Source organism: Miniopterus natalensis, chromosome 7 (assembly GCF_054644295.1).
Source record: "Miniopterus natalensis isolate mMinNat1 chromosome 7, mMinNat1.hap1, whole genome shotgun sequence".
Lineage (NCBI taxonomy): Eukaryota > Metazoa > Chordata > Mammalia > Chiroptera > Miniopteridae > Miniopterus > Miniopterus natalensis.
In genome coordinates, this window is record NC_142087.1 from 14,354,064 (window position 1) to 14,369,096 (window position 15,033).

Here is a 15,033-nt window from a genome sequence, read left to right on the forward strand (position 1 = left end):
AAATAGACTTGCCTAGTCTCTGGTCTCCTCTCAGGGCTCATTTCTTTTAGCCTCCAAGCCTTTACTTGGGCTGGGTCTTGTGCTGTACTTATGCTGACCTCTCCCTCTCCAACCCTGCCTTCAGATCTCTTCGGCTAGTCCAGGCCCCTGAGATGGCTCTGTGGAGTCTTGGGTACTTTTCTTTTGGGGCTCAAGCATGAAGCGAGGCCGTAATGGAGCTGTGAGGGGCAAGTCCTATTTCCTCTTCTCAAATTGTGCTCCCTGAGGGTCTTCTTGCATCTCACCCCCACCTCGGATCCCATCCCATTGCATGCAGGACAAAGACAGGTAAACTGGGTCAGAAAGTGTTAGACGGAAAAGGGAACAGCATTTATTGAGTGCTTATCATGTGGCAGACCCTGCACTAAGGTCTTGACCTTTGTTCATCTCCATGATCACCCTCCTCTGAGTCAACTCTCAGTAGAGAAAAACCTCCACTCCACACTGATGGTCTGATTCAGGGGTGGTAATGGTGGTGGGGGGGAGTCCCTGCTATTTAGAGCCTCAAAAAGACCCTCTACAGGCTCAGTATGGTCGACTTGAGGTAATGTCGCAGGAGCATCGGTTCCCTCAAGTCCTTTCCCTCTGTTAAACCTCCGCTTCTCCAGCTGTCGAGCGGGAGCAACAGAAGTCTCGGGGTCCTGGGACTTCTTTCCTCCGTCGGCCAGCAGGTGGAGCCCCCTCATCACCCGTCCGAGGCCTCCGAAAGCTGCGCCTTGCAGGGAGGAGGGGGTCCTGGTGCAGAGTCCCGGGGTTAGCGGACGAAGAAGGGCGCTGGCCATCCAGGGCGTGCAGAGCGGGGCTAACTGAGTCCCAAGCGACTGCCCCGAGCTCTAGGGCTCCGCCCCCTGCAGGGCATTCTCCAGGCTGCACGGGCTGGAGCCTGGGGGCAGCATCCGGGTTGGGGGAATGGAGGCTGGGTCGGGGAGACACGCTACAGGTAGTTGTCTTCCGTTGCCTCATTCCCGCCCGGGGAGCCCCGGGCCTCCTCGTCGGTGCTGTCGTCGTCGGGGGCCAGCGCCTCGATGTCGTGCGTGATGTCCGCCAGCAGCCGGTGGAAGGTCTGCTCCTCGGGCCGCTGGGCCGCGCCGTCGTAGCTGCGCACGGCCGAGGCGGATGTGGAGCTCATGCTGCGCTTGATGCGGCCAAAGCTGTCGGTGAGGATGCCGCCCTCGCGGATGCCCACGCCCTCCAGGAAGCCCTCGAAGTAGCCAATGTCCTGGTCCAGGATGAAGGGCCGCATCCCTGTGGGCCAAGGTCGCATGACTCCTGGGGTTCAGCCCCTTCCCCTCCCATAGCGATCGCACCTTCGTTGGAGATCAGAGTTTAGCTCCCTGCCTGACACTCACTGGCTGTGTGGCCTTGCAAAAGTCCCTTGACTCTCTGAGCCAGAGAATAATGACTTATTCCCGTGGCACACAGTACATGCTCATTACATGTTAGCTTATTATTGTTATTATTATCACAGTTGTTATAGTCCCATGATATAGTTGTGTGACCCTCATTAAATATAACTACTCTGAGCCCTGGCTGGGTGGCTCAATTGGTTGGAAACTCTTCGATGTGCCAGGGTTGCGGGTTCAATTCCTGGTCAGGGCATATGCGAGAGTCAACCAGTGAATGCAAGAGGTCAATGTTTTCTCTCTCTCTCTCTCCCTCTCTCTCTCATCAGAAAAAACACACAAAGCTATTCTGAGCCTTACTTTCCTCCCGTGTAAACTTGAGATAATTACATATCTTCTCCCAGTAGGTATGTGAGGATTAAATAAGGTACTTAGCACACACTGAGTGCCCCACGAGAGTTAGCCCGTTTCACTTTAGTCACTACTTACTATGTGACTTCAGTACTTTGCTTCTCTGAGCCCCAGTTTCCTCATCTGCAAAATGGGGGCAAATAGTTTCTACTTCCCAGAACTGAGGCTACTTAATGAGATGATGCATGGCAATGGTAATGGCCAAATACAGGTTAACTTATCAATATTACCATTCCCATTGTTGTTTTATTAGCCCTCCTTACTAGCTGTGTGACCTTGAACAAGTTCCTTAGCCTCTCTGAGCCTCGGCTTCCTCTGGATGGGGTAGGATGGGAAGAATCATTCCCTCTCGCAGCTTTGCCATGAAGATGGAATGGCTATACCCAGGCTCTGTTCTTATCAGCTCTGTGACTGCAGGCAAATCCCTTCTCCTCTCTGCACCTCCGTCTCCTCATATGCTCCATGGATCTCATGATCTTGGCCTTATCAGGCTGAGAGATAAGGAATGAAGACTCCCAGCCTGGAGACTGACCAGGAATGTCATGGACCATGTAGGGGCCTTGGCTGACCCTTGGGGATGGGGGTGGGGCAGGGGGCTCACCAAGGAGGAAGAACTTGCGCCGCTCTCCATAGAGCTTCAGCAGGCCTGAACAATAGTCCTGGATGGGCAGCCCGAGCCGGTACTCCCGCAGCAGAAGCGCAAACTGCTGGATCTCGAGGGGCCCCAGCTTACTCCGCAACTGTGGGGACATCATTCGAGGTCAATCCTAGGAAGCAACCCCCATCCAACCACTGCCTGAAAGGCCCAGAGCCCTCTCTGAGGGCATATTTGGCCTAGACGGCCTCTGAAAATGCTAGCTGACATTAGTTTAGGCCTTTCAACAAGCTGGCCTCAGTATACTCACCTAACCTCGTGCCCCGCTCTGACCTCTGGGGTCTTATGCTTCAGTCATGCCCAGGATTATTCCTGATTCTTGAAATACCCCATGTTTTCTCCAATTCCTAGGCCTCTGCTTGTGCTGTCTGCACTGGCGCCCCAGCTCACCGTGACCATGTAATCCTGCAGCTGCTCCAGGCCCAGGCCGCTGTGGTCGCTGCCGCTGCAGTGGGAGTCATGGAAAGAGGGTGTGGATGTGCCGCTGTAACACGCTTCAAATGTGTCCTGAGAGCCATTGCTGCAGGGACAGGCAGAAAGGGGCCCTCACTCATCTCCCTCCAGCTCCTTCCCTGTAGCAGGTGGAACGTGGAAGGTTCATAGCTACCAGTGCTCTGGGCCTGAGGCGTCATCCTAGGTCCCACTTTTCTCCTTCAAGGCCCTGCATTACCTGGCCCCACATTCTCTGGCCCCTGGCTGCCTCTCAAGCCTCTTCTCACCCTTGCTGTTTGTGCTCAGGCTGCCCTGCCTTCTCTTTTTCTCTAATACTCCAAGTACCTCTTCACCTCTGAGCCTTTGCACATGCTGTTCCATCATCCTACAATGTCTCTCTCCCCTTATCTTTTGCTCAGTTAATTCTTTTTTTTTTTTTTTTTAATATATCTTTACTGATTTCAGAGAGAGGAAAAGAGAGGGAGATAGGGAGAGAAACATCAATGATGAAAGAGTCATTGATCGAACCCACAACCCAGGCATGTGCCCTGACCGGGAATTGAACCCCGATCGCCTGGATCCTAGGTCGATGCTCAACCGCTGAGCCATGCCCAGTCGGGCAGTCAGTTAATTCTTATTCATCATTGGATTTTATTTTTTAAACTTTGAGAGTACATTTATTAAAGCTGGGGACAGTGAAACAAGGGCCAGCCTAGGACAGAAGCAGCAGGAAAGAGACTAGGTGGGGCTCCTTTGGCTCTAGAAACATTATGGGGAAGAAGTGAGCCATGGTAGAGCTACTGTCAGCTCACTGGAAAGTCAGAGAAAAGGGGGCCTTGGAGACAGGTGCAGGGGGTTAGCCCGGGATGAGCTGTCGCTGCCCATTGCTCCCTGGCTGCAAGTCTTGTGGGGACCCTTAGAGTTTAGGAGATGCATGCCTGTGGGGGAGGAAGAAGAGGGGGGTAAAGGCGCCGGTGTGCTCCAGGGAGGGAGAATGCCTGGATTTTAAGTGTCACCTGCTCACGAAATTTTTCCCTGATCCTCCCAGGCTGGATTAGACCCTCTGTCAAATGTGGCCACAAAGTCTATAAGTCTGCTTATGACATGCAAGGACTTTCCAGATCTCACTAAACATCCTCTCTGACTACTGTCTCCCTTATAGCCTCTGCCGCAGTCACAGTGGCCCCCTGGCTGATCCTCAAACAAACCCTTGACTTGCTGTTCCCTCTACCCTGAATGCTCCTTCTCCAGGTCTCAGTTCCAGTGTCATCACCTCTGAGAGACCCTCCTGAGTCCCACAGCCTCTCTCAGCACTCTGAGCTTCTCTTTAGTGCTTATTTATCATTAATGCTTATTACTATTAAATAATGACTTCATTGTCACCTGTGCTGGACTGTAAACCATGCAAGAGCAGGCACTTTGGTTTTCTTCATTTGTTGTGTACCTACTATGTGTTAAGCATGGGTCTTGTCCTTGTCTTGTTCCCCACTGCATTGCTAGCACACAGCACAGTGCCTGGCATGCGATAGGTACTCAATAAATATTACTTAATAAAAAGTCAACCTGCCTCTTGGTCTTTACATTGTCCCAGAACCATTTTCCATGACCTACAGAGAAGCAGTGTAGCTTGGTGGTGAGATTTTGTTTTCAGTCCTGTATTTTCCAGCCTTCCTGGTTGTGGCCATATGACCAAGTTCTGGCCAATGAAATGTAAGCAAATGTTGTCAGCAGGAATTCCAGCAAAGCTCTTTAAAGAGGCCCCTGGCATCCTGGCTGGTGTGGCTCAGTGGTTAGAGTGTCAGCCTGAGCACCAAAGGGTCGAGGGTTCGATTCCCAGTCAAGGGCACATACCTGGGTTGTGGATTCACTGCCGGCTCCTGGTTGGGGCACATGCAGGAGGCAACGGGTAGGCAACCAGGCAATGTGTCTCTCTCACATCTATGTTTCTCTCTCCCTCTCTCTCTTCCCCCTTCCCTTCTTCCCTCTCTCCCACTCTGAAAAGCAATGGAACAAATATCCTCCGGTGACGATTAACAAAACAAAACAAAAAAAGAGGCCCCTTGCATGCTACCCTGATGGCTGAAGCTATGACCACCACATTGGAGCAAGAGGTGGCGTTGAGGATGGAACAAGTGCCAAGGAGGGAGGAAAAGAGAAGCCTGGGCCCCTTACAACCATGAGACTCTGCATGAAATCCTAGTCTAATATTTATGTAAGAGACAGGAAAGAAAGCTCCATCTTGTTTAAGTTATTCTTTTTTTAGGGTTTTCTATTACACGGAGCCTAAACTGAAGTAAACCAAAATGATTTTTTGGTGTTAGCTGTGATTTTGGCCACTGTGTCTGGGTGACTGGGAGAGGACTACAGGCTTACGTGGGCCCACTTCTGGGTTCTGGTTGCACCCTAGGCCTCTCAGGGGTATGGATCCTATGAGCTCATCAGAGCTCCATTTACCTCCCACCCTCAATGCCCAGTGTCTCAGCATAAATCAAAGTGGGGTCACTTTATCCCACCCTTTCTTGCCCACAGGGAGCTCAAGAATGCCTAGAAGAGCAACCCTGTTTATGCAAAGGTTGGGGGGGCAAGAGTGGGGTCCCCAGCAAGGGTGATACCTACAAAGAGCTGCAGCAGCTGAAGTCAGCGTCATAGGCATAAGTCCCGTCAGTTCGGCAGCTTTCACCTGGGACCAAAGAGAGAGGGGTTGTCAGAGGAAGCGAAGCAGGGACCAGCATCCCTGGCTCCTGAGGCCTCAACTTCAGTCCCACCCTGGGGTTGGGATGGTGGCTGGAACACAGATGGCCTTGTAAGCAATTGCAAGGACATTAGTTTTTACTCAGAAATGGGCAGCTACTGGAAGCTTCTAACCACGATTCCTGCCCCCTCACCCCCCCAACTCGTCCCCTGACACACAGCCAACCTTGGGCAATTCACGTCCTGTCTCCTGGCCCTCAATTTCCCCAACATTGGGACACCACCTTCCTGTCTACCTCAGGGGGTCTTGGGTATAACAGATGCGGGAACAGGTGAGGGAGTATTTTGTAAACTATGTGTTTGAGGTGAGACAAAAAAGAACTTTGAGAGGAAGGAACTCAAAGTCTTGAGAGGAAAGAAGCACCATCTACAGAAACTTTGCTTTGTACCTAAACCTGTTATCTCACCGAATCCAGGTACTAGCCTCACCTTCTGATCTCGGCTCACTCCGCGTCACTTCCTCCGGACACTCCCCTGACTCCCCAGGCCAGGCTGGTTCCTCATTATATGCTGTCATAGCACAGCATGTGGTCCACACTGTATTTTTGTAACTATTTAACTACTATCATACTATCTCAGCCACACAAGCCTCACAAGGGCAGGGCCACGTCTGGTTTTGCTCAGCAGTATATCCTGGTGATTAGCAGAATCCAGCACATAGTAGTTGTTCAATAAATATTTGTTGAACGAATTTCTTGAAATACTTGTTGCATTTTCTCATTGATTTGCCTATTATCCCTGTGACAGTTAATGAATTCTCCCAGCTTCCTCAGACCACAGTTCCCACAGATGGGTGTGCCTCCGGAAGTAAAGAGCCAGCTCCTTGTTGCTGGAACTATGCAAACAGGAGCCATGTTGAGGGGCCTGTGACTGAGGAAATTCACTTAGTGGCCTTGAAGGCAGCATGGGGAGTGAAGTTGTTGCAGATAGAAGCTTTAGAATCAGACATACCTAGATTTGAATCCTGACTCTGCCACTTACTAGCTGTGTGAGCTTGAGTAATGTATTGGCTGCTCTGAGCCTTAATGTCCTCATTTGTAAAACTGGAATCATAAAGCCTCAGAGAGTTCTTTCATCCATTCAAAAAATACTTCTTGAGCATCTGTAATGTCCCTGGCCCCATGCTAGGCACACAGGATACAGTGGCAAAGAGGGCAGAAAAGGTTGCTTGGCACATAGTTGGTGCTCAGCAAACGCCTCTATGGGTCTCATGAAGAAGCTAGGTTTGAGGTCATCATGAAAACTGACATTTTTTAAAACTCCATACTGTACACTGTAATTGCAGTAGAGATCAGAACCCCTAAAGGCTTTCATTGGGCTCTAAGTCTTGGGGCATCCCCCCTCCTCTGGCCCTCGGGATGTTTCACAGGAGGTGGCCAGGAGTTTGAGTACTCACTGCGGCTGCAGAGCCATGGCCGTTCGGGTGTGGATGTGTAGTGGTAGCCAGCCCGGTCCACGCACTCGATGCTCTGGTCGCCGTAGATGATCTGGAAGACCTGACAGATGAGGGCGCAGGACTCCTCGGCAGCATCCTGGCCCAAGGAGGAAGATAGAGCTCAGGCTCTCTCCTGGGACCAGGATGCCCCTGCTTCCTAAAACACAGTGTGAGGAGGCTCACGGAGGCGCACACACACCTATAAAGGCCTTTAATAAACTGGCTTTGAGGGTATTTCCCATCAAAATTATTTCCCATCAAAATGGCTATCCTCTGGGTCTTGGATCCCTTTATAGAATCTGGTGATGATTCTAATCCTTCTGCCCTGAAAAAATGCATACATGCAACCCAATTTCTGGGGGATTCATGGGCCTCCCTGAAGCTTATCTAAAATAAGCCCCAATTGCCTGGCTGGGTGTAGTTCAGCGGTTGAGCATCGGCCTAGGATCCAGGAGATCGCGGGTTCGATTCCCGGTCAGGGCACATGCCCGGGTTGCAGGCTCAATCTCCAGTGTAGGACGTGCAGGAGGCAGCCGATCAATGACTCTCTCATCGTTGATGTCTCTCTCTCTCTCCCTTCCTCTTTCTCTGAAATCAATAAAGATACATTTAAAAAATAATAATAATAAATAAAATAAGCCCCAATTTGTTTTAGTTTACAGTTAGGAAGCTGAAACCCAGAGATGTAAAGTGATTAGCCAGGACTAGAGCCCAGGTCTCCCAATACCTAGTAGAATGAGGAAGAATTAAGTGTATAAAAAATTTAGGCTCAACATAGTTACTACACTACCAGATGCCATATTTAGATATGAGTTTCCTGGTACCCAGAGCACAAATGGAAGCAGGATGAATACATAAGGTTCAGTCTCTGGTAGAAGGAAGGAATTTAAGTCCTTGGGTGAAATTTTTTTGGAGATTGCAAATATGAAGAAGAATTTGCTTCTTTAATTGACCTCTTTATGTCTTCAAGAAAGAGGCACAGAAAGACTATAAATGGTGAAGACACTATCTCCATGAAGGCATTTCCTATTTTGTATCTCTAAATGAAAAGCTCAGGTATAAATTAAAATATAGCCCAGGAAAGGCATTTTGGGATGGGGAGTGTACTAATTATTAAACCACACTGAGCCCTACAATAACCCTACAAAATGGGCAGGGAAGAGAGGATCCTTATTTTATGTTAAAGATGCTGAGCCTTAGAGTAGTTAAATGGCTTGCCCAGGCTCACACAGCAGGCTCATGGCACTGGTTAATATTAGCACCCAGGTTTTTTTACTCTAATTCCTGTACCTTCCTTGGGACCACAGTGTTTCAGATAGGAAACCAGAGGCAAAGATACTCCTGGAAAACAACTTTTCATTTATTTATTTAGTCCACAAATTCCCACTTAGTCCTATTGTGTGGCAGGTACTGGGCCAGGCTCTGGGGTGTCAGAGGTGAATGAGAGGAGGTCTGTACCCCAAAGCCCTCCCAGTCCCCTGGGATAAATGGGACACAAATGCATTTTTCCTGTGGAAAATAGATTTTCTCCCTAATTATCACTGCAACCTGCTTATTCTCTTGTTGGTCCCTATAACAAGGTATAATAACATAACATGATTGAATCGACCCATTCATTCAATATTTATTGAGTAACTATTACATGCCAAACACTGTTCTGGGGGCCGCAGATACCACAGTGAACCAGCCAGGACCCGCAGGTCTCTTGCACTCTACAAGGAGGACAGTCTGTATAGAGTAGAGTAAATTAAGGGGGAGAGTAGAAAAAGATGAGGCCAGAGAGGAAATGGGGATGGTTGCTGGAGCCACTATTATAAGGTAGATGGCCTTATAAGCAATTGTAAGGACATTAGCTTTTATTGAGTGAAATGGGGAGTTGCTGAAAGATTTTGAGCAGTACATGATGTAACTTAAGTGTTAACAGGACTGCTCTGATCGTGTGGGGGAACAGGTTGTAAGCAAGGGCCAAATCAGTGAGGGGTGACTGCATGATTCAGATTATAGATGGGGCATGTACCTGGGTGGGGACAGTGGAGGGTGGAGAGAAATAGATGGGTTTTGGTTATATTTTAAAAACAGGGCCAAGAGGATTTGTTGACAGAGTGGACATGGGTTGTGTGAAAGAGAGTGGGGAGCCAAGGATCACTGCAAGGTTTTGGTAAGAGCAACAGAAGGACAGAACGGACATTAATCAAGACAGGGAGACCAAAGCAGGAGCAGGTTTGGGGGAGAAGTCTGGGAGCTCAGCTTCTGATGTCATTAGACCTTCGAACGAAGGGGAAGAGTGGAAAAACGTGTCTGGAGATTTGATGATGAGAGAGAAACTTTGGGGAGCTCTCAGGGTTTTAAGTGCCCCCAAGACTAGGGGAGACCATCTAGAAATGGGTGTAAGAAACAAGAGGAACAAGGATGAACCCTGGAGCAGCCCGGCCTCAAGAGGCTGAAGAGGAGGAAGCAGCTCTGGAGGAGCAGCTGGGGACGTGGGAGGAAAACCAGAAAGGGGGGGGGAGGGGCTGGAAGCCAGGTGAGAAGTGTTTCACGGAGGAGCACATCAGCTCCAGAGTCCAAGTTTTCTGATTACTTTCCATCTCTCCCTTTGGACAGGCACCGTGTCTGTTTTGTTCACCAAGGTTTATGTACAGAGGGACCCTGGGTCACAGGAACAGCTTAAAGCCTCAGGGCTTGAGGGTGTCTGCTCAACTGTGAGCTCCCTAAGGGAGGACACCAAACATGCCTCATGGACCTCTGTATCCACAGCACCTAGCCCAATACCGAGCACCAGCTGGCTCTCAATACATATGGTCAAATGAATAAAGGCAAGGGTGAGAGTGGAGAACGGGTGGAGGCAGGATAGGCAGGAGAGAATGGGAGAAAGGCCACTGGGTGGCGACATAGTCACCAAGAGTACAGGCTCTGGGCTTCCTGGGTACCAGTGTCGAAACCACCACCTGCTTCCCGTGTTGACCTTGCACAAGCTACTTAGTCTCTGGGTCGTGGCTACCTTCTCTATAGAATGGATATGCTTGAAATATTAGAATGAAATAAGTTGATGCTGGTTCTGTGTCTGGCATGGATTGGCACTGGATTCCTAGGTAGGGCCGACGGAGGGAGACGGGACCAGGGTAGAGCCCAGGAACCTCGTGAACGGGGCGGGGCTGGATGGGGAGCCGCGCCTTCCCACCCTCCATGCGCCCGGGAGGCAGAGCGCTGGGCGCGGGGTGCCCTCGGGCTCACCCTGTTGGCCACAGCCAGGATGACGAGGTTGCAGTAGGCGTCGGGGCTGGGGTCCTGCGGGTCCAGAGGGTTGGAGCCCGGGTGGCGCCGCTCCCAGCTGCCGCCGCCGCCCGCCTGCCTCCGCTCCCAGCTGCCACCCGGCTTCCCAGCGCCGCCGCCGCCGCCAGCGTGCCGCCGCTCCCAGCTGCCGCTGAACGTCTGCCGCCGCTCCCAGCTGCCCGACGCCCGCGGCCCGGCGCGCTGCCGCTCCAGGCTGCCGCCGCCGCCCCCGGCCCGGGCCTCGGCTCCCGCGCCCCCGCCCCACGCCATCCGCCAGTCCAGGCTGCAGATGGTGTGGCGCCGCTCTGTGGTGCCCACCCGCCGCTTCTCCGGAGCAGCGCCCGGCGGGCCCGGGTCGCGCCCGGCCCCGCCGGGGCTGGCGTCTACACCGGCGGGCACCGGGTCCACGCCCAGACCTAGGAGAAGCCGGGTGACTGTCAGCGGCGGGACGTCGAGCTAAGAGCGCCCTCCGGAGGCCACGTGGGACACCTGCGGGGGCCGCGGGGGCTTCCGGCCGCGCCTGGCCCCGCCCCTGGCCTCAGGCCCCGCCCCTGACTCAGCGAGGTCTGACGTCTCCCACTGGCTACCTTAGCTTCGAGCTCCGCCCCCTACGTATTGTCCCGCCCCAGACCCCGCCCCTCGGCGTAAGTCCCACCCTATCCTCGGAGCCCCGCGGCTACGCCTCCGTTCGCCAAGCCCTTTAACTTCAAGCCCTCCGGGGGCCCCAGGATTCTAGCTCGTCTGTCCTCCCCTGGCGCCGCCACTGGACCTCAGGATGGTGGGGCAGGCCGCTCACTCGTCGACCTCAACCCTGAGCTCAGTCTTACTGCATATGGCGATGGCCCGACCCCGGTCTCAGGATAGGGTGGCCAGGCCTTTTCCATCACCCGGTCACCCAGCCTCAGGCCTCGCTCCTGCCCTAGGTCATGCACATTCCCAGAACAAGAATTTGAGACTTTTCCCTCCCCTTCGCCCCCCGGCCCCGCCTTAAGCACCAGCAGGCGCGGGCTCCACCCGCTGTACCTGTCTTAAGCACCAGCAAGTGCAGTGCGTCGTCCTGCAGGTAGGAGGCGGCGGCGATCTCGTGGGTGGGGATGCGCAAGATGAGCTCCTCATTGTCCCGCCAGGTGAGCAGCAGGCAGCGCGCCGACAGGCTCAGGATGCTGTCCTGCTCCGCCGTAGTTTTCAGCGGCAGCTCCTTCAGCTGCTGTGGGGTGGGTCGGATCTCCTGAGTCCCCGGGGGTCTCGGGTGGGAAAGGAAGAGGGGACACACCCTGTCTTTCCCCCTCTCCAGAGCCTTACCCTGGCGGTGTCCAGCAGCTGCAGGAGCTCATCCCGGCTGGAGGGGTTCAGTGAGGAGGTTACCCAGGTGAGGTGGCCCAGGAACTGGAGAGCAAAAAGGGATGGGGTGGGGAGAGTGGTGGGAAAAGGGCAGAAAGAGGTCACTCTAAAGCCTTGAAGGACCCTAACCTCCTCACTGACACAGTGCAGATAGACTGAGATAGAAATATCTGAAAATTAATCATAAGAACCTGATAGTAACTGTTATTGAGCCAGTCATAGAAACCAGACACAGTCCTGAGAGCTTTGTGCACATTCACTCCTTCATCCTCACTTTATTTAAATCTGTTTTTATTGGTATTTTTTGTTATTTGTTTGTTTAGAGAGAGAAAAAGGGAGAGGGAGAGGGAGAGAGAAACATCAATGTCCTGGGCATGTACCCTGACCTGGACTTGAACTGGCGACCTTTTAGTGCACGGAATGGTGCTCAACCAACTGAGCCATACCAGCCAGGGCTCATCCTCACTTTAAGTGTGAGAAAACTAAGGCACAGCAAAGGTAAATAACATGCCAAATTTATATCACTAGAAAGGGGAAAACTGGACTCCACACACCACAGCCTGCACTCTCACTGCTAGCTTATATTGCCTGAACACAGTTACTTAGCTATGATGGAATCAAAAGTCGCTTTAATAGCTTGAAAGAACTCATCACCTGTGAATTCCCACTTGGCCTGAGTGGCTCTGTCCACCTCAAACACTAGGATCAAATGACTATGCAAGTCACTCACCCTCTTTGTGATCTTGTTGCAGAAGTCAAATGGAAAGGAATGAATGTTGCATCAAACTAGTACATAACTTTGTGAGAAAAATAATGCCCCAAATCAATGCATTGATTATTCATTTGTTCTTAGTTATAACTTAGTGCCGTCACGTAACTTACATGTTATTCCATCAATATCAGAATGAACTTTTTTCATTATTTTTAGGTGGATTTAACTAATCAAACCTTTTTATTCTGTATGAAATTTCAGTCTCCCAATTTTAAGTGGATTTATTTGTTAGTGTTTCCCTCCATATGGGATTGCCATATAAAATACAAGATTCCAGTTAAATTTGAATTTCACATAAACATCAATTTAAAAAATATATATATATATATTTTTAGTACTTTTAGTCCCATGCAGTATTTAGGATATATATTAGTACTAAAAAAGTATTCACTGTTTATCTGAAATTCAAATTTATTTTTGCTAAATCTGAACTCTTAGCTCTGTATCAGTCTTCCTTGGGTAATGAGGATTCTTTACTGCTCCTTCATGATGCTCATGAAATAGAAGTCAAGCCCTTGAGTGGTCTGAGTCCCCTGTGGTTTGCTGAACTGGGTTTCTTGAACCTGGACACTGAGTAGCAACAAAGTCACTGCAGTGAAATCTCACAGGAAGGTGTGGCTTTTTAGTACACAGAACTCTTTCCCATCGGCTCTACCCTGCAGGTAGGTTCTGAACCCCATGTTGAGATGGGAACACTGAGACTGAGCACGTGGAGGCCACTTGCTGAGGGTCCACAGCATAAGGCAGGGGCAAGGCTGCCCAGACCTCTTTCCCCTGAGTCTCCTGTGTGTGAGACTGGGCTGGTCAAGGGTAGGTGTGGGGGAGAGGTAAGTAAGGTCTCTCTCGATGGGGTCCAGAACATGCCACTACCAAAGGTGGCACCTTATTAAGAATATCTCAAGCCGAAGGAGTTTGAGAAAACACTCTGACCTCCTCACTCACCTTCCCTGAAAGCAGGAGATAAATCTGTGTGCAAGGTGCCCTCTCTGTGCCAGGAGGAAGGGAGACATCCTTATCGCCAGAGACAGGATTTAGGCCTGAGAAGGCTGTATAAACAGACCCTGTTACTTCACCCCTTCCTGCCCCAGCCCACAGCCCTCTGCCTTGTCAGTTCTTCACACATTTATTGTTTCTTTGTCAAAAAGGTATAAAAGCACACCAGCCAGTGTGGCTCAGTGGATTGAGCATCGCCCCGTGCACCAAGAGGTGGCTGGTCCAATTTCCCGGGCAGGGCACATGCCCGGGTGTGGGCTTGTTCCCGGTGGGGGGGCGTGCAGGAGGCAGCTGATTGATGTTTCTATCTCTCCCTCCCTCTCTCTCTAAAAAATTAATAAAAACATATATATATATATTTAAAGGTATAAAAGCTTCCTGCTCTTTTCATTTTTTGGAGTCTTCATTCTCTTGTAAAGGCTCCCTTAAACATGAAAAACTTTAATAAAATGTGTATGCTTTTCTCCTGTGAATCTGTATTTGTCAGCTTAATATTCAGACCCAGCCAGGGACACTAAGAGGGTCGAGGAAACCTTTTTCCTCCCCTACCCCCCTCACTCCAAGATTGGGCCCACCCTTCCCCCTCATTCCCCACGCACCTTGACTTCTTTCTCCAGGTAGTCACACAGCAGAATCTGGGGGTCGATGAGGTAGTCAGGGGGATAAAGGGGCATCGAGTGCAGGGGCCGGCGGCTCACGCTGCTCCGAAAGGCTGCTCGGCGCCCAGCCTTTGGGAACATCAGCCTTAGGAGCGGGCCCTGCGTGGAGATGGGGGGGCAGGCTAGGTTGGAACCCAGGAGGGGAGCAGGTAGGCGTCTCCAGCCTGGACGGGGAGCCATACAGCCCAGAATTGCTCTGGCAGAGGTCTTTATGCCTGGGAGGTAGGAGGCAGGGGAATGGGCCTATGGTGTCGGGCCCTCAGTCTGAGAAGCTACAGGAGGGATTCCCCCAGGAATACCAGGGAAGGAGGTTGGGGGTATCTCCCAAAAGAATCTGTCTGGCTGGTTTCCCTGGAAGGTGCCTGTCTGTCTGTATACCCCGTGGCTGGCAGAGGCCACTGGGGACAGGGAGGACAGGCTAGGGAGTTGGTTACCCAAATGTCTGACTGCCCAGTGGGGAGGAAATCCTTCTAAATGAGAAGACAGTCCCTACTTACGCTCCTCACTGCCCATCGCTGCCATCCCAGGCTTCCCAGTCCCCGACCTCTCTCTGCCCTGTGTTGCTCCCAGCCGCCCACCTACCTTTCTCCCCTTCTTGACTTCGTACTCCATGGCGAAGTGTCCCTTCCACTCCTGCCACCCTCCCAGCCGCCCCCTCTCCCCTCAAAGTTCCTTTGTTCTTTTTCCGGCCTGGTCGGAAACTCCACCAGCCCTGGAGTTCCTGCCCCTCCTGTGTGATAGTGAGCAGAGGTGGACGGGCGGGACGTAGCCTGGGGACCCTTCAGCTGAACAGTGGAAGCCCGGCCAGAGCAACTGACCTGGGGAGACAGCTTCAAGGCCTCCAGCCAGAGGCTTGCTGCTCGGGGGCTTGGGAGTTGAGTGAGGCTGGGGAAGGTTTCCCTAAATTTGGAGCCAGAAAATCCCAAATT

The 15,033-nt window shown here is 51.6% G+C and overlaps 1 protein-coding gene across 1 annotated transcript; it reads right to left on the reverse strand.

Moving 5' to 3' along the window:
* Positions 1–345: 345 nt before the first annotated feature.
* CCM2L (CCM2 like scaffold protein) lies at positions 346–14,718 on the reverse strand. The gene is made up of 10 exons (XM_087818557.1): positions 14,687–14,718; positions 14,045–14,203; positions 11,642–11,725; positions 11,363–11,546; positions 10,301–10,755; positions 7,028–7,163; positions 5,497–5,560; positions 2,839–2,968; positions 2,395–2,533; positions 346–1,284 (listed from the first exon to the last, which is right to left on the reverse strand). The coding sequence occupies exons 1-10, from the start codon at positions 14,714–14,716 to the stop codon at positions 974–976; spliced, it is 1,692 nt and encodes a 563-aa protein (XP_087674683.1). The 5' UTR covers positions 14,717–14,718; the 3' UTR covers positions 346–973.
* Positions 14,719–15,033: the final 315 nt, after the last annotated feature.

Coding starts and splice junctions, on each gene's coding strand:
- CCM2L (XM_087818557.1), bottom strand. CDS start 14,716: ATGGAGTACGAAGTCAAGAAGGGGAGAAAG. Junction 7,164..10,300: donor TCCTGGCTGTGGCCAACAGG/GTGAGCCCGAGG, acceptor TCCTTGGGCCAG/GATGCTGCCGAGGAGTCCTG. Junction 1,285..2,394: donor GCGCAAGTTCTTCCTCCTTG/GTGAGCCCCCTG, acceptor CTTGGCCCACAG/GGATGCGGCCCTTCATCCTG.